Source organism: Rhipicephalus microplus, chromosome X, assembly GCF_043290135.1.
Source record: "Rhipicephalus microplus isolate Deutch F79 chromosome X, USDA_Rmic, whole genome shotgun sequence".
In the NCBI taxonomy this organism is placed as follows: Eukaryota; Metazoa; Arthropoda; class Arachnida; order Ixodida; family Ixodidae; genus Rhipicephalus; species Rhipicephalus microplus.
The window spans coordinates 472,136,816-472,156,087 of NC_134710.1; the positions used below are offsets into that span (position 1 = coordinate 472,136,816).

General features: G+C 42.5%; 1 protein-coding gene across 10 annotated transcripts in view; it reads left to right on the plus strand.

Moving 5' to 3' along the window:
- Ctl2 (Choline transporter-like 2) overlaps positions 1–19,272 on the plus strand; it is a 380,476-nt gene that overhangs the window by 221,507 nt on the left and 139,697 nt on the right. For all 10 annotated transcript variants that reach the window (XM_075881408.1, XM_075881410.1, XM_075881415.1 and 7 more), the window contains 3 exons: positions 9,858–9,941; positions 12,921–13,033; positions 13,214–13,363. In XM_075881408.1, coding sequence (XP_075737523.1) covers positions 9,858–9,941; positions 12,921–13,033; positions 13,214–13,363 — 347 coding nt within the window. The remainder of the gene's footprint in view (positions 1–9,857; positions 9,942–12,920; positions 13,034–13,213; positions 13,364–19,272) is intronic.

Consider the following 19,272-nt stretch of genomic DNA (forward strand, 5'->3'; position numbering starts at 1 on the left):
CCCCCTAGTTTTCCTATTATTTACACCATTGGTTGAGACATTCTGTTCTTGTACATTTAATTGTAAAATTTCTTGAATGAAGTCATACTCGTCTTTGTAGCGCTACGTCTAAAAAGGAGTTTCAGAAATCAAGCATAAAAAAATCTTTCTTTTGGTCACCCTACATTTGAGTTAATGAGCTGATTCAGGAGGTTCTTCACTTACATCTGCAATTAGAGGAACGCATGCTTGCATGTTAAAATGCCCATTTCTGCAACATGTCTTGAGCAAGCAACTAGACAACATGACCTCCACTCAGGCATCCAATACGTACTTACATTTATTTTCTTCCCTTGAGGCAAGGAGGGAAGTGTCCTCGATACATGCAAAGGAACAGACTTCAAAGGGAAATGTCTAAGAGCCGCGAATGCACACTTGGTGCACAATACCTATTTGTCAGATATACATATTTCCTGTTTGGCAGAGATGTGCTAAAGGCAAGCATCTTTTCTATATACATGTCGGGAAATCTTTGCGTGATGCTTTGCAATTAATGGGAGAAAATTGCATTCCACGATTGGTTCTGTCAAGGCATGCCATCCTAGATGGCTATAAATTTGTAGCATGCCCGTAAATTTTATCAAAGCAAATGCTCATGGGGAATAGAGGATTTGGGCCATGTAAGAGGAGCTGCTGCGGTATGCAACAGATGCTGTAGAGCCCCTAGTGGAATGTGGCCCGTTTCTGAAACTTCACACTGTTTTCACCATTGTTTTCCAGTCACCTGCTAATACGGTGAATGTAGTAGTTGAAGATTTAATCCATATTTTGTTGGGCGTTTTCGAGCGCTCTGGAGCGCCCTGAAAAGTGGCCGCGCTTTCGTGTAGTAGAATTTGAGTGCTCAGACAACGGTCGATTGGTTCTTTTGGATCGTCGCACTCCGACTCGGAATGCTCCAGACTGCTCTGACTTTGAAGTGAGATCTGGTGCGATCTGACCAAGAGGACAATTCACGTGACTCAAACCGACAGCAATGTGGTTGCCAGCAGGTGACAGCGCAAGCGTGCATTTTGAGCATTTCTGAAGGAGACATCACCGGGTGCATAATATTTTGAGCACTTGTGTTGTTCATAGTGTTTTTGAGTGTGTATGTGGCGACTTGACATCTACGAAGTTATAAATGCGCCACGTCGAAAAGGAGGTGGCTCGTGATGGTGGAAGATACATTTATGGCATTGTTACAGCAGCTCGCAGACAAATACTTTGAAGCTAGCAGCTCAGACGATTGCCAGATTTAAGTGCTGAGCTCAGAAGGCTGCCACTGCGTCCAGACGTGCCGGAGATGGCCACTTAACTGAATGACGCCGTTTGTCGATGCAGCACAGGAATCTTTATCCGGGGGCTTTCGACACTGGCTGCTCGGTGGGCTACTGGCACACTGCTCGCCAATGCATTCGGTTGGTATGCTGCCTCTTGCACACTGTTTGCAAGGTGCTTCGGCATATGGGGACTCCGAGCCAGACGACCAGAGCGGCCAACCGAACATGGTTGCCAATGGGTTTTTTAAACTCTAAAAATTTGCACTTGCTGGATATTTCGCGCTTCACAAATGCACGGTCATACTAGTGCATTTTCGTGACAAATTTTTGTGACGAATTTGTTCCAAACTTCAATATTCCGGACCAAATCGTTTGTTTTGAGCTATGCTGCTCGATTTTGAAATTATGCATGTTGGATTTTTTGTTGGCTTCGTTGAGTTTGGTTTGCAGCTGCTAGTTGTGTGACCTCCAAGTTCGGAAACACACGTAATTTTCTAGTTTTGGAGGCCATGTCGGATCTTTCTTGGCTAGCAAAATGGCAAAACTTTTCTTTTTCAGTCAGCCTTATCCTCATTAATACGCCAGTAGGTTGTTTTTATTTTCTGGACATTTGTTTTTCTGGTCTGCATTGTGCATGTGGTCGTGTTAGTGGTGTTCCAAGTATGTATGAGCCGCCTCACGTCGCATTCTCGCTGCTGTTCGTGATTGCTCATTAGCACTTCGTGGTCATGGTGCTCGGCAACTGCCCTGGAGCACGCGGGTTTGATCATGGCCGCGACAGTAGCTTTTGATGATGTCGAAACGCTGGAGGCTCACGTACTGTGTGCTGTCGGTGCAGGTAAAAGAAGCCCAGACGGTTTTAAATCCCATCAAACAGGTGAGACGTTGCATGCATCTTTTTGTGACCGGAATCAAGTTTTGTTTGCTTGGTTCCATGGAGCCACCAACTTTGCCGCCCGCAGCTGTCGGCGGCAGTTATTGCCAACGCACTTGCCAACGATGTTACTGTAGCCCAAATAGAACCAAATTTGTTCGTCCCCAAAAAAACAGCATGAAGCACAGCATTATTGGGGACATTTTTTAGGCTTTTGTAATCCAAATAAACTTCATTTTCATCGCCTGACCATCCTTTCGGACTGTTTCGCGGTCCCTGCCAGGTCTGAAAAATCAATCGGCGACTGTACGCCATTGGATATACCGAACCCTTTTCAAGTTTGTTTTTTATGCGCAGGCATTGTCAAATGGATTTTACTTGGATTTCACTCTTTACATGTATATTCCATGCTTTCATAGAAAGTTGAAACATGGAAACAAAGTGACAGGTTGTGCGTTATCAGCATTATTGCATCAGTGCGTGTTGCACATGGGATGTTCACTACTCATGCTCACACTCAAAACGTGGCAGTGCTGCCTGGCAATATTGCAGTAAAAAAAAAAGCTTTTTTTGCAAAGCTTAGGTAGTGCCTCCGCATTGTATGGTTTGAGCCCTTTCATAAGTGGTCGTAATTGCGTCGGAGACTGGTAGGATAAAAACCCAGGTTGGCAGAGGGAAAGTGCTTGTCCCACCTTCACTCATGGCCTCGTGAGTGAAGGTGGGACATGCAATAATGGGACAGGTGTTTTCCCATTATTTTTAAGGTAATAATCTTGTACTAGAAATGATTATGCGGGTTTTTACTTCTTACATGTGTGCAATGCATTTGGGAAAAAAAAAATGGAAACCATCGATACTTTTCTTAGGTCTGACAAAAGGTTAAACCCAGTTGTGCCCTCTCTCTTGCCTCGTTATTATGTACACAATTGACCCACCTATTCAAAATTTTCTTTTCTCCACTTTGCTATTAAAGAATCGATGGGAAAATTATTCGGGCTACTTGTTCTCTTCATGTTTGGGGCTTCTTTAGAAGTTTGTACACGTTGCTTATGTTCCACACTCTCGGCCTTGGCTAAAAGTGGTGCTGGATAGCACTCCGAGGTATCGCGTGTTTAGAAATACCCGACGGGGTGGACAGGAAGCACCTTTCATTATGGTTCAGTAGGTAGATCAATGGATGCACAATGTAAAGGTTGGGGATTTAGATTCCACTGGGGGAAAGGGTGCTTTTATGTCCCCCTTAATTCATTTCAGTTTGTCATAATTACTACACTACAATTGAAGGCAAAAATTAATGCCTCCTATACTCTCCTTGGCCTAATTGTCTGTTGGGTTCGTTTGGGTTTGTCTAACGAAGAAACGAACCCTTGGAAAAAATTATCTTTTACTCGGGCAACATATCAAACAGATTACGCATGCAAGAAATGGAACTTGTTGTAGAGGAGTTGTACATAATAGCAAGCCACTCCTAAACAAGCAGTTTGGATTCACTAGAGCACCTATCCCTGGGAAGAAGAATCCTGGCTATGTGCCAGCCATAGAGCTAATTACAAGGGAAACTGCATGAAAAAAACAGAGGAAGAAATCTTGTTTGTTACTCCCTCTGTCTACATTTTTGTGCACAGTTTCCTTCATACAGGATAACCAACTTACTCAACAGTCTAATATTTTTGAGAAACCTATCTGGATTCTCCTTGTAAGTTCAATTTTATCTCTTCTCTGTTACGATACTTTTTGGTGCAAAACTGAACCAATGAATTCTGTTGAAAAATTGAGCACAATTACTGATGGCAGTGACTGCGTTCGTAGCTTCATACTCTCTTGATCCCGGACTGGAGATTGAGGGCACGTATTGGGTGTGCGCAAGCCATTCTTCAAAATGATTGCGACGCAATTGTTTAGTTCATGTGGTATGCACAACCGTAGGGTCAGAGAAATGCAGTTGTACTGTATTCGTTTCCAGTCTAGAGATGTTTATGAATTGTTGGATTTGCCCTTTAATTGTGCTATTTCCTGATATTCTTCTGCAAGCATAAAAAATGTGAAGGGAAGAAAAGGGGGGGAAATGGTGTTGTTTTGTGGTTCTTTCATTTTATTACTGACATGCATGTAAATGCTCAGGTTTGTTAATTAGCATGCACCAGCTTTTAGCTAAGTCCTGGAGGACATATGCCCCGCCGTGGTGGTCTAGTGGCTAAGGTACTCGGCTGCTGACCCGCAGGTCGCAGGTTCAAATCCCGGCTGCGGCGGCTGCATTTCCGATGGAGGTGGAAATGTCGTAGGCCCATGTGCTCAGATTTGGCTGCACGTTAAAGAACCCCAGGTGGTCAAAATTTCCGGAGTCCTCCACTACGGCGTCTCTCATAATCATATGGTGGTTTTGGGACGTTAAACCCCAGAAATCAATCAATCAAATCATCTGGAAGACATATATGATCACTGCTAGAGGGACATAAGGAACAAACATGAAATGAATAATTGCATAAGCAGCCTATCTTTATTATAGTTCTTGCTTTTGTTTACCTCTATTGGCAGCACATCACTTCTCACTAATCACTACGTACCGTGCATTAATTAGCAATATTTCAAGAAAATGTATATTCCTAAAGTCCAGAAACTTTAAGCCACAGTGCATGCTCGCACATTAACTTAACAGGCTGGCCTCGGCTAGTTATAGTGTAGGACACAGCATAAATATTCAATAAACAAAAAACGATACACCACAAGCACTTCCTTTTACTGTAAGTTCAACTCAAAGTTTATTGCAAGAGTCGCATGCATGTGCAATGAATGAATGAAAGAGAAGCAAGTGCTACAGGCTTGCAATATCACTTGGCTATTTTTCTTCTGCACTTCATCTAGACAACCTAGTTTATTTTTTTTCTTAGTGATATGAATGCCCAAAATGACAGAGTATCGCCGCACCAGCAAGAGACTGCTGCTGTTCCTTATATTCATGGTGCACAATCTCAATGAGATTTGTGAGAATGTGAGTTTCAGCTACTGATAATTGCTGTATGAAGACTTGACCTATTCTAGAAAAAACAAAACAAAAATCGTTGTAGTGTAAGCATGTGTAAATAGTAAATTTTAGGTTTGAAGCGACTTCAAAGCGAACAGTGATTTGGTCTGGTAATTTCTAACTGAATTTGAATAGCATGTATCACATAGTTTTATAAATAAATGCGAGCGTATCTGTCATGACCAAACTAACCTGCACAATATTTTTTGAAATTGAAACAAGGCAAGTGTATATGTTACGTTTTTGGTTTTAAGGGACGTGAAAGCAACATCGAATAGTATGTAGCAGGATTTGATTTTTAGTAGAATGCAAGTGATGACAATGAAGTGCATTACCAGATTAAAGTTTGCTGTATTTAGAGCATATAAACTGGTGTGACAAATTTTGAACTGTGAAAAATGATGTATTGATGCGAGGGTATTATGTTTTGTTCAACCATGAAGTGTTGCTTCACGGCAGTACGCATTTCTCTAGGATAGGTGTATTCACAGTAAAGCACTCTATCACAATGAAACCACCTTAACAGGGGTTACGTAAACCACCTTAACAGGGGTTACGTGCTGTTTATATATGTTTATTCGTTCATTTAGAATACTTTGGAATTGGAATAATTTAATGTGTGGAAATTAATTAGAATACTGCAATATTCGTTTGAATATTTGGAGTGCTTGAATATTCGCTCGTGCCTTTTGTAATGAGTACTTCCCTTGCACTCACGGTGCTGTGTCTAAGATTTTGTTATGTGATCGATGTTGCATTGGGCAGACCAAAGGATGTGTCCACCAGGGACTTAACACTTTCAGGGTTTATGCAATTCATGCATGGCATCACCTGACAGGCACCAAAGGGTTTTTGTTGTACATGTACGGCATGCGGGTATGTTCAAATTACACATTTTCGGGGTTTATTTCAAGAAAAAATTCGACCCTCAAAGGGTTAACGAGCATGCTAATAAGATGCAGTAATGTGCTGACAAGCATTTATAAATTTGTAGTCGTGATTGTGGTTGCACACTTCATTTCCGTAACATCAGCACGAGTTAAACAATTATTGCTCATGCATGCAGGAAACTGAGCACCGATACCAGTACTACAATGTGTTAACAGAAAAAAATTTTGTGAGGCGGGATTCAAAGCAAAGTAAAATGCTATCGAATTTTGTGCTATTATTTGTAGATCGGTTGGTCCCCGACAAGAAATAAAGAAAAAAAAAAACTGCTGGGAATAGCATAGTCAGCCTATTTAAGACTTTATATAGCTCTAATAATTGAATATATTGGCTCTCTTTGACATACTCAGAAGATACACAGAACCTACCTATTGGACGGTATAGTGAAACATGGGTTGACAAATTTTAAATTAATGTCTATTATAATTACACAGAGCTTTATTAACACTGTATTGTTTGAATGACTAGTACAGTCACAGCAGTAAAGATGGTATACCTGGTTTCACCGTGACTTATTCAGCAGTGGGGGATTGCCAAGGAAAGCAATGACTTATTATTTATTTATTTATACAGTACTGCTAGCCTCTAGCTGAGGCTGTAAGCAGAAGTGGTAGTAACAGGTACAAAATAAAGTGAACAAATCAAGATACAGCACTCATCGCATAAGAACACGAAAAAAAGAAAAGAAAAGAAGGAAAAGAAAGAACGCTCTAGAAAAACAAAATGTAAACCGTAATCGCAAATTCTCAAGCACTGGTATGCGCAAACCAATTGCAAAAAGATATTACTGTATTTCTGTTTATAAAAAATTAAAAACGGATACATGACAGCCGTATCGGGTCAACTAAAGGGCTTTTAAAAAAAAGGGTTATAATGCGCTCTGCAGAAAAACGATACAGGTAAGTGTAAGGCATATGGACAGCTTTTGAAACTACAAAGGTTGTAAAAAATTGTGAAGGCGATCACACCTGGAGCGATCACACCTGAAGAATTTTTACAAAAGAATCAGTAGTCGGACATTCCACAACACTGGCTGGGAGGCGGTTCCACTCACGAGTTGTCTTAGCGAAAAAAAGATTTGGCAAAAGTTTCAGTGCGGCAGGAATGCTCTTTTATTTTTTTTATCATGATGGGACCAGGTATAGCTCTCTTGGGCACTGGTTCTATGTACGTTTCCTTGTGTAAACAAAGTTTGTCGTGAAATAGCAGATGCATGAATTTTAATCGGTCTCGTTGGCATTTCTTTTGTAGACATTTTGTAGAATGTTTCATTTAAAGAGGGCTGCATCTCTGCAACATGTACAGGTAGTTGATTATAGATCCTCACATTTGCGATAGACTGTTAACAGAAGGGAAAATTTGGATAGCAGCTAGAGTGTTTACTATTTTCATGGTAGGCACAGACTACTTGCATTTGAAGCAGTGGAACACAAGGCTTTTTGTCTTGATTGTTGGTGTTGTTGTAGGAGTTAAATATATTCTAGGTCCATGCTCTGGGGCAGTGAAGCAGCAAAAATGGATGAATGTGTTTAGTTGCAAAACAGCAACATAGAGTAATCTTAAATGCAACATTGCCAGTTCAACTTGCAGTGATCCTGTGTGAACCTGAATGCAGTCTCAAGTAATGCTGGTGTAGTTTTACAAAGAGTCTTATGCAAAATTTTCATGCTTTCAGGAAGTATGTAACTAAACACGCAAGTATGAAGCCTGAGAAAGTGGGAATGGCTGGCATGCAAAAAAAAAAAAGCTCTTCTGGGCTTGATGCTTTCTTTCTGCTTCTTCTTCTGCTGTGCTCAAAGTAAACAATTGGTGAAAGCTTTCTCACGAAGTTGATATTCTTTGCTTGGCAAGTGCATTTTTGGTGCATTGCTTAGTTTCATTTATTTTATGCCGTCTGATTCGTAAACTTCAGGAAAAAAGTGCTCTGTGTAGATTAAACGTAAATTTAATGCTACCACCACAAATGGGTACTATACAGAATGGCAAGTTGTACTAGTTGGTGAATGGTCATTGCAAGAATGGCAAGTGCTGTTCTAAATGTGGACAGAAAGGGCAACAGCCTCTGCACTCATAATTTACTTATTGAGAAGCAACAAAAAGAAGCTCCTTAATAAATCACAGCTGTATGGTTGCTGACATTGCTACTTAAAAACAATCAAATGCACTAACGTTGGGCTCTGCGAAATTGCATCTCCATGGCATCCTGTGTGGCCTATGCATGCACTTAAATGAACCAGAATGCAGACGGGAATGAAATGAAGCAGCATATCTTTCTGTGAAGGTTTTAACTTATCAGATGTCACAGGACACGAGGAAGAAGTGATTTGGAAGTTAGCTTTTTAAAATAAGACTCTGTCTGGCAAGTGCACCAATCATATGTTTTTAGCAAACCATAAAGCCCATTGTGTGACCATAGAAGCGTGCTAATGATAGGCTTAGTTGTAGTGCGAATAGGTGCAGGAACAGGCAAGTATGGAGATCATTTAAGGACTCTTCGAAAGGGGCTAGTAGATACATTTTTTTAGGTAGTAGAAAATTCATATTGCATGAAAAAGGAGCACTGCTTCTGCGGTACTGTCATATAATTTCGTTGATTCCCAACACACAAGGGGTGAGTTGTGATGTCATGCACTGGCAAGTGAAATTCTCACTTCTTGAAGTAGATGATCATCTCAGGGGGGCAGACTGGTCTTTGGGACCTAATAGGGACAAAAAAATTGATTTTTTAAAATTGACATATTTGGTTTCTGCAACTATTTTTCTATCTCTCTGCAAATTTTCACACACCAGAAAGTAGTAATTTTTTTGTAATGTCATTTTAACTGTCCAGATTTCTAGTGCTGTTAACATGCAGAACCTGCGAAAAAATAGGGAACAAACTTCGAGGCTTCTTCATATATTGCCAGCACCAGTGTTGGAAGCTCTGCTACGAATTTATGGGCCCTTTTATGAGGATTGCAAAACATGTGTACCATGATTGTTACTTTTTGAAGAAACTGTGTGTTTTCAGTTTTTTTTTCATTTTTCTCAAAAAAGTAAGTTTACGATTGTTCAATTTTTAGGCCTCAATATCTTTGCAGCTAGGGCAGGTACAGTAATTCTTTTTGCAATGTAAACCTGTATGTGTGTAGAATGTAAACATGTATGGGAGCAAAATTTGGAGCACAAGCCTTTTTAAATAATTACTCATCAAAATTGTAACACGATTCCAGCTGCTTTTGAAAATAGATAGTTCATTTTGCTGTAAAATAACCAAGAAAGGCCTAAAAACTCTTGCATACTTTCTATAGTCATTAGTCTATGTTGGCATATCCTAAATATCACTTTTCATTAAGCACTTTTTTTCTATGGTGGCCTTAAACAATAGGGGGTGAACTTAAGTTATCTCAGGAACAAGATGAGTTACAGAAAAACTAATTAAATATTTGACATCAGCAGAAAAAAACTGCATAATCTTGTGCAGTTTGATCAAGATCACTGAAGAAATAAAAAAAAATGTCTAAGACTAGTCTGCCCCAATCTGCACAATCCTTCAGAGCCTGTGCATCTAACTGTCCTGCCTGTCGCATTCGTTTCTAACTCTGCAGCGAGGGTCAACCACGGCTGTCTTTCGGTTCAATTGCTGCAAGTCAACTTTTGCTTGGGCTCACTGCTTGCTCTCAGTGTGCCGAGTGTTTTCTTTAGTACGTCCTGCAACAAAAAAGTGGGTATTCAGGATTCTTGCAGGCCTGTCAAGTGCCAAGGATGTTGGTGAACTTGCATTTCAAGACTTCAAGATTGCATGGCCCCACATGCTCGTGTGAGTACAACAAAAATGACCACTTAATTTTGCACTTTTTGTGGTATTTTCCAAGTTTTACCCACCTGATTAGTTTGTACATCATATTGAATCTTTTAGTGCCTCTGTATCACAAACAAGGACAAGAACTTTGTGTTATTGGCTGTGCCAATCACTCCAAGCTGTGTCTAAAACAACATGCATGGCTACCAAGAACTTACACTTAGCCCAGTTTCTGTATAGTGAGTGTTCTTGAGTAAAATGCCATTCCGACTTGCATTGAAGTGTAACTGCATAACTTTTGTCTAGCCAAGCATGAATGAACTTCAGGTATATTTTTTCATGCCTGCAGAGCCAGAGTCTCAGGGTCCATTTGATGCAGCGGAATTCTGGTAGAAAATACTCGATGTACATGAAACCAACATAAATCTTCTAGTCTTTGCACTCGCCACACCTGCACAATAGGATGCTGGCTGTCTGTGTACTTGGCAGCATTCTTTTTAGCTATTGTTCTTCTTTTATGTCTGTTCCACACATGCTGCTATGGACATGAGTAGTGCTGGCTCTCAGGGTTACAGGCGCAGAAATATCTAAGAAAATGGACGACGGCCATTATAGCTAGATTAGATGCCTGCCCTCTTTATAGGTATCTCTACCTTTCATTCATTTTTCCTTTAATTACTACACTTGCACTATATGCAGCACCCCCCCCCCTTCCCCCTGGTCTTCATTATCTGGCTTAGTAAGGTTGTGCCTTAACCCTCGACCCGTACCTCCTCTTTAGGACAAAGGGGGTGGAGAAAATGGAAAATTATCTTGTGGAAACCCTGTCTGACTGCGTCATGTAGCACAAAATTCATTTCGAAATGCGTGTCCAACTTGCTTAAGTAGCCTCGTGTACTGGTGAAATACCTGTCGCAGAACTGTATGAAGCAATCTGCCTCCCACCTCCTCATCTGCGAATATTACCTTAATTTAAAGCCTATGTGTGGCTTCGTCTTTCTACAGAACATTGCAAAGATGGCAGAAAATCACCTCGGATTCGTCTCTTTGTGGATGTTTTTTTTTTTTTTTGGTTTCAGTTGGAGGTTTACTGTATTGGCTGGTTTGTGTGCGACCTTTATGCCTCCCTTTTTTAATGATCAGTTAATGGCTTCATGGTTGCCTCTCAACTGAATTTTATTTTTTGTTATCTGTGCTTCATCAGGACTTCAGTCATAACTACAGTAACATTGCAATACTAAATTTTAACCCGCCACAGGGGTCTAGTGGTTATGGTGCTCGACTACTGAATTTCAAGTCACAGGATCAAATCCGGGCCGCCGCGGCCGCATTTTTGATGGGTAGGAAAATGCTTGCAGCCAGTGTGCTTAGATTCAGGTGCACATTAAAGAACTCCAGGTCGTCGAAATGTTCGGAGTCCTCCATAATGGCTTCTAGCATAATCTATTTGTGGTTTTATAAAACCTCCACAATTATTAGTACAATACCACCCCTCGGAGCAGTACTGGTTTTCCACGATTTTTCTTATTGTGTGGCCGGTACCTGTTACACACGTTCGACACGATCTTCCTGTATAAGCTGGATACATCTGAGTGCGTACGAGCCACACTGCCAGAAAGGCTAAAAATGAATGGTCTTACCATTTATTTTTATCTTTTTTTGATCTTACCAGCTGAACAAAAAATACAAAAATAAATAATTGGCCAGTATCTAGTAGCTAACCTATTGTCGAGGGATTTTATCTGAAAGTACTTCTGCACTGTCTGAATCAGGCGAAAAATGCACATTTTTTCCCATTAATCTTCTAGAAATTCATCATGGTCTGTTCCATAAAATACTCCAAAAGCTTTTCCAGCATTCATTCTACTGAGTATACAGAAAAGGGTATGTTTCTACTTTGTCTGGTCCTTGTTTTCACTTACCGTAATTACTCAAATCTAACGCGCACATTTTTTCCGATTAAGCGAGTTCATAAATTGCATGCGCGTTAGAATCGAGTACGAAAAAAAGAAAAAAACTGAATAGGGTCATTTTATTGCCATCAGCATATCCAAAATGGCTGCCCCCTACGTGCGTCGGCATGGCGCGTCGGCCATTTCTGCCTATGAGTTTCCCATGTGCGGCACTTCGTACGTGTGCTGAGGAGCTCGTCATCTTGGTGTGCATTAGCATCGACGGCATGGAAGGGCCGACTCCAAAAACTCGACGAGTGCGGGCTACGCAATTAGTCTTAGAAAAAGGTCTAATGCAAAGCCAGTTTAAAGCGAGCAGGTGCTGGCTAACTAACTTTATGAAGAGGAAAGGCTTTACCCCCCGAAGGGGAACATGCATATGCGAAAAGTTTTACGGAGGAGTACGATGAAAAGCTTCACAGTTTTCAGAGGTTCGTCCTAAACTTGCGGCGCAACAACGGCTACCTGCTTGGGGAAATCGGGAATGCCGATCAGACGCCTCTTTACTTCGACATGCCTGGCACCACAACCGTCGAGAAGCGAAGCAAGTTCGCGTGCTGACATCGGTCCACGGTAAAACTACAGTGACGGCAATGCTCTGTTACACGTCAGATGGGCACAAGCTTCGCCCGTACCTCATATTTAAATGGAAGACACTCCCGAAAGGAGTACTTTTTTCGAGTGGTGTTATCATGCGGGCCAACGAGAAAAATGGGTGCGCGTTGCAATCGATGTCTCACTTTTTTTTTCCGTCGTCGAAACCGGGTGCTCGTTACAATCGAGGGCACGGTAGAATCGAGTAAATACGGTAATGTAGTTGTGGATTTGTGCTAACTTCTCATTTGCACAACACCTTGGGCATTTCAAGTCCATTTTACAATACGATTGCTAGCCTTGGGAAAAGCTCTGTTTGAATGGTGCTCGCTTATAGCCAATCAAGCCAAAATGTTATGCTTTTTTATTAGCAATTGTACTTTTGGCTTTTTGGCCTTTTGGGGCTACAATTGGCTAGCTGTCTGAATGAAACTATGGAATGTTTATGCAGTGGGCTCATCTGTGCCATGCTGGTGGCATTCCTCTGGATTGCTCTCATGCGCTGGCTAGCGGCTGTCATGGTTTGGCTGAGCATCCTCTGCTTGGTGCTGCTCTTCTCCTTTGGTGAGCTACTTCTCTTCTGGTGCACCTACTTCTGCAAATAAAGGACTGACTCAGATTGCCTAGTAGTGTGGCCCAGCAGGTGGAATGCAAATCTTGCTCTGTTCTCGATTGCACAGTTACAAAGTTGTTAAGCGAACGACCTTTGTGGGTCATGCTCTAATTATGTTGTCTGTTCACCAGGCTCCTACTACAGCTTCAGCAAGTATATTGAGCTGCGCAGCAATGCGGACAGTGGCACCGAGAGCCTCATCAAGCAGTTTGATGTCTCCGTCTCATTTACACAGAATCTGCGAGCCTACACTGCCAACAAGAACACCTGGTTGGTCCTGGGTAAGTCTTGAACAGTGACTGTGGCCTGTGTTTCCACCCGTTTATGAAATACAGTCGGCTCCTGTTATTACGAAGTTCACAGGAACTGCAAAAAAAACTTTGAATTAAACGAAGTTCCAATTAAGCAGAAATCGCAAAAATAGGCATCTTTATCAGGTTGAAAACCACCAGTTCTTTACGAAAAGTAGTCGGTCATCTTCATCTGCTTCTGTTTGCTGAATCTAGCTGTGAAAAGCAAGTTTTGCAAGGAGTAGACGTGCCCAAATGCTTCTTCGGCGTCGTTTTCATAAGCAAAAAACTGCTGCGCAGGAGCAAGGCCCGCAGTTACATCGGCAGCCTTCGGCTGTGGCTCGTATTCAATGTCATCTTCATCGTTGCTTTAATGAACGCTTTTGTGAGGCCGAACAATCTGCACAATCACGCTGTTCATCAGTTCAACACATGTTTCAACTGCACTGTACACAGCGACATAATCTTCAAAGCAGGAGTCATCGAGAGCGGCGTCGAAACTTCTTTCGTCGAGCTCACTTCACATTTCCACCGGAGGACAAGGAGAAGCCTCCCCCGAAGAATTTGTTTGCCATGAAACCACAGGCCCTGAAGCAGTTGGCGATGTTTTCATTTTTCACGCGGCCCCTTGCTCGGGCTAGCATGTGGATGGCACTAATTAAACTCGCCTCGTATTGCGAGGACCTATCCATGCACAGAATAATGCGCTCAACGAGATGCTTCCTGTACAGGACCTTTACGTTTTCGATTATGCCCTGGTCCATGGCCTGCAACGCAGAAGTCGTGTTTGCAGGCAAGGGCAAGTGTGCAAGATGCATGGCACTCAAGCCTGGTATGTCCATGTGGGCACTGCATTGGTCTGCAAGGAACAACACCTTGTGATTCGGTGATGCAAACTTCTGATCCAGTTTGTTTATCCAGTCCCTAAAAATGTGTGAGTCATCCACGCCTTTCTGTTTGAAGCATAGTCAACAAGAAGGGTCCTGACGCCTTTAAAGCAGCTATGCTTAGCGCCTTCCCGATCACAAGAAGGCAACATTGTTCAGTGCCAGTCATGTTTGCGGTGATCATGACAGACACACTCTCCTTACTTTGTTTACCGCCAGCACAATCGTCGTCTTTAAACGTCAGTCTTGTCTGGTAGCAACCGATAAAAAAGCACAGTCTCGTCTGCGTTACAAGATGCTTTTCAGCTGATACTCATCAAAGAACTCGCGAGCACCACCTACTCTACTCCTGACCTTCCCAGAGAGCCCCTCTCCAGCGCCCATGTTCTAATTCACGCCTTCTGCTGCTAGGGCCGTAACCTACGAGCGGTGTGGCACCAGTCACCACCTGTTCGCTGACGTCACCTTCAGCAATTGTGGTCATATTTTGGCGAGCAGAACACTCATAGTGCATACTTGTTATGACCAAATGAAAAATAATTCAGAAATAAAATATTAAAAGTCATTCACAATTTTTTTGCAATTAAAGGGACACAACACCACATAGGCTGTCCTACACCATATAAGTCTACGAGTCCCATGCTTATCTACCATTGTGCAATAAATACTTGAGTTCACTGAACAGCTTACCGTATAAACTGGACTGTAGATCAAGTGGGAGTATAGGTCAACCCCCCAAGTTCAGGTTACCGAAGAAGAAAAAAAAAAGGAAAACAACCCAAATTTGCCGAACGTCATTTCTTCGAGAATTGGGCGCACCGCACCACAATTGTCAGAGCTCCCCTCAACCACCATCGCAACTGTTCCAATTCGTCAGACGAAGCACCACTGTCTTCTGAAGACGAGAGTTTGTCGCCGACCGCCTCCCACAGTGCATTGTCTTCCGTGCCATACAGCGAGTTGCTGATGAAACATTTCTTAAAAGCATTTTCCACCATGGAGTCTGCCAAGAAACGCCAGGCGGAAAGCACCCAGCCACAAACAGTCGCAAGCGGAGGCCTCTGTAGGCGGCCTGTCGGTGTCTTTGGGTTGTCGCCGGACATCCACTTTTGGTATTCCAGCCGCACTCGTACCTTGAACGGCTTGTTAAGCACAACGTCGATTGGTTGGAGGGTGGACGTCATACCACCTGGTATCATGGCGAGGTCCGTTTCGCCATCGCCCAGTGCGCGCTTCACAGCGTCGGTTAAGTGACCACAAAACGCATTTAACACCAGCATGCTGCAAAGATGCGACAGTGCACCTGGCTGACAGTTCCAGACTACTCGTATTCATTCAAGCATCATTGCCTCGTCTATGTATCCCTTTTTCAATCAATCAATCAATCAATCAGTTTATTATCATGTCATAAAAGGATGTTACAGGGAGTAAAATATACAGACGAAATATAAGAACAACAACACCGGGTGGGAACACTTCCTTCGGCATTGTCTTACATTTGAAAATGATGAAGGGCGGAAGCTTTCTATCATCTGCCATGCATGCCAGCATGACGGTGAAGCGCGAGTGCTTGTTGCCAGTAGACCACAGCTTCATATCTTTGGCGCCACGCTGCATGATCATGGTCGATGAAGGCATGTCAAATCTCACGGGGTGTCTCATCGGCATTGTCAATCTGCCCCATTATGTAGTTGTTCTGCTCCCGAAGCCGGTTCACGAAGCCCTGAAAGTTTATAAGCTTGTCCTCGAACTCGTTGGTAAACTTCTGACATATGGATGTGCGGCCCTGGAAAGAAAATCCTTTGCGTCTCGTGAATCGACGCATCCAAGAGTTTCGTGCACGAAACTCTTTTCTTGTGAGCCCAGCTTCTCGAGCGAGTTCTACAGCACTTTTGCGAATGGTATCCACGGTCACTGGCAGTGAGCACGCATGAACTTCCCACACAAAGTTCTCTAGCGTATCCTCCAGCTGCGGACGAACCACACTTTGCCCACGAAATGACATTTTCCGAGGATTGCACATCTGCAGCTTCTCTTTCTGCACCCTGTAATAGCGCATGCTTTTTTCTGATACACCAAAGTGGTGCTGAGCAGCCATATTACCATTCGCTTCTGCGAACTCAACAACCTCTAGTTTAAACGCAGCCGAGTACTGCCTTCTCGCACCTCTACTCATAGTCAGTGAATGAAAAAAAGACCACTAAAAATGAAACACAATGTCAAGCGGAGCAAGAACTTAGAACAGATCGGCGGCGAATCATGAACACAAAAAAGAGACAAGAGAGAAAAAAAAACCTGCTATTGGATTTGAATGCGAATATGGCCGTCGTGTCCAGCTTCTCATGCACATGCAAGCCATATGTTGCCCGACAGCGGTGCACTGCCGGCTAGACACCGCTATATAAGACGAGGGCCGGCTTTAGCTGGTTGTTTTATTGAAAATATCTCGACTTATATTCCAGTTTATGTGGTACTTGACCACCCATATAAGTCAAGAAATCATCACATATATGCTGGCAGTTCAACACAGAGTGCAGGCATTCTTACTCCAGGGCGTTGTAAACAACCGTAAAGTAGCAGACGAACAGGTTATAGGTAGTGCCACCAACGACGTGCGGTTGTACGAGGGCGGGGACACGTGCTTCTGTAGGAACCGTGCTATGTGAGCAGTTCAGCAGTACAGTAGGTCGTGCTCGCGAAGCTTCTTTGTTTTCCATGCCGCACATGTTTCCTGGTCGACTGACGCCTTCTTTCCACAGATGCTCTTGAAAACCAGGTCATGACGCTGTTTGAAGCGCGTCAGCCATTCATCCAAAGAAAAGTCGTTGATGTTTAACATTGATGCAAGCGATAAGGCTTTCACTGCAACGACCTAGCCACTGAGAGGAAGTTTGTTGTTGCGTGCCTCTCTGACCCAAATCAGCAGCGCCTTCTCCAAATCCGGGTAGGCGCCGGTGCACATTCGCTTCCATATCTCAAACTTGTCATTCGCAAAAGCATCCATTGTTGAACACTCTTTTTTTATGAAATTTGAAAGCGTGTTAGGCTTAATGCCGTACTTTCGTGCAATGTCTTGCTTGGTGAGGCCTCCCTGCTCCACTTCTTTCAATACTTCGACTTTCTTCGCCAGATCAAGTGTTCGGTACGAGCCGGGTGTTGCCATTATTCAGCGTTGCGACCAGCCGAACATGGGCAAATCACCTGCGACGCGCATTTGACACAGTCAACAAAACACAAGGAGAGTGAAAAAGACTGGGTCAGTGGGACGGATAGTTCGGCGTTGGACATACTGGCGCTGACTGAACGGTCCTGCCGCTTCATGCACTGTGGTGCTGCGCATAATGGCAGTGGCGAGTGCGATAGCTGTGCTGGCACTTGAAAAATTGCACATTTTATTAAAAATAATGGTTGCCTCGATGCTCTAAATTACAAAATAACTTCTAGTTAAGCGATGTTGTGGGCTTTAAACTTTGAATTATCGAGCATTTTTTTTTATGGGGTTGCATGCAAAACTTACGGAACCACCTGTTGACTTCTAGTTAACCAAAAATTCCAAATAAGTGACTTCAAATTATTGGGAGTCGACTGTATGCGACATTTTATTTCAAGCACCACCAACTTGATACCCAAGTTGTTTGTGTTGTTTGCTTTTACTGCACATGTGGGCGCCTCTGGCCAGGTATTCTTCTACCACAGGGAGTGTTTTTTGTAGGCTATGCTAGATTTTATTTTTTTTGCCAAAAGAACTACTGCATCTAATATTTTAAATAATACACAAACGAAAAGTGGATTGAATGAACTTTAAGGTACACAAGTTTAATCAAGGAGATGTCTTTTATTTGAGTGATACAAATTTCCAGATTCAAGTTGCGGGACAAAATTGAACAAAGTATGTGAAGACTTCCTTCCGTCTTCTAAGAAAAAAAAAACAATATAAATTATGAGACATACAATATGTACAGCCATCTAATAGGCATCATCTCTGAAAAATTCAAACTTATTAATTGAACTGGACTTCCCCTTCCAAATTCTTAATGTGAGCACTACGCTTGCGAATGTCAGTGAGCACTACTCTTGGGAATGTCATGCAGTAAACCACTTCCTCGATGCAAAAGTGTAATGTAACGTCGCTTGTCTTGCATTGTTTCTTGCTTGATTTTCTAGTTTCTCTTTATTTTCTGTAAGTTTTCATTCTGGCTGCCTGGTGCTGAATCGGGGACTGAGATGGCCCGAAGCAGGAAGTGAAATTGACCAATCTAGGCTACAACGCATCATCGTTGTAGTCAAAAGTGTAATTAGAAAATCAGTGTCCTCAGGCTCTCTGCCGCTTATGAAATCGATGTAATCAAATGCAAACATACAGGAATGCCAATATCTGCGATCTCTATGCGTGCGTGTACGCCACATCCGGCAGTGGCCATTTTCACTTACCACTTATATGAGACTTCAGAGCATGTTCAAAGATCAAGGCGGCGTGGTGGAAAAAAAAAAAAAAAAAACACGATGTAAGAAAGAATACTATTATTCTGCTCCTTTACTCTGAATGGCGCTGTGTGTGTCCATGAATGATGTGGAATGTCTCAAAAGCAGCAATTCGAACTCTCGATAGCGGTCTGTCGATGCACTATGGGCACGGTACCAGAAGAGTTAACGGAAATCTCTGCATTTAATATACACAGTTGAACGACTTTATAAGAGACATGCAGTGAGCAGCAATTTTCTTGTCTTTTATATGAAGTGTTGCTTATAAGCAGGGCACCACACATGCATTTTTTTATCAACTCCCTCTATTGCAGTGAAGGCACACTGGCGTCTCTTATACCCATTTGTTTCTTACAGCAGTGTCTCTTATAAGGGGTTCTGACTGTATTTACTTTCGGAGTAAACGAAAGGCTGAGGATACCTCACGGCATTGGCACACACAAGGAATTCATAGATATAACTAGCGAGTCTTCTTAGATCACAGAATACCTTAGTCTTTGGGTTCTTGTATAGCACAGTGTAAATGACACC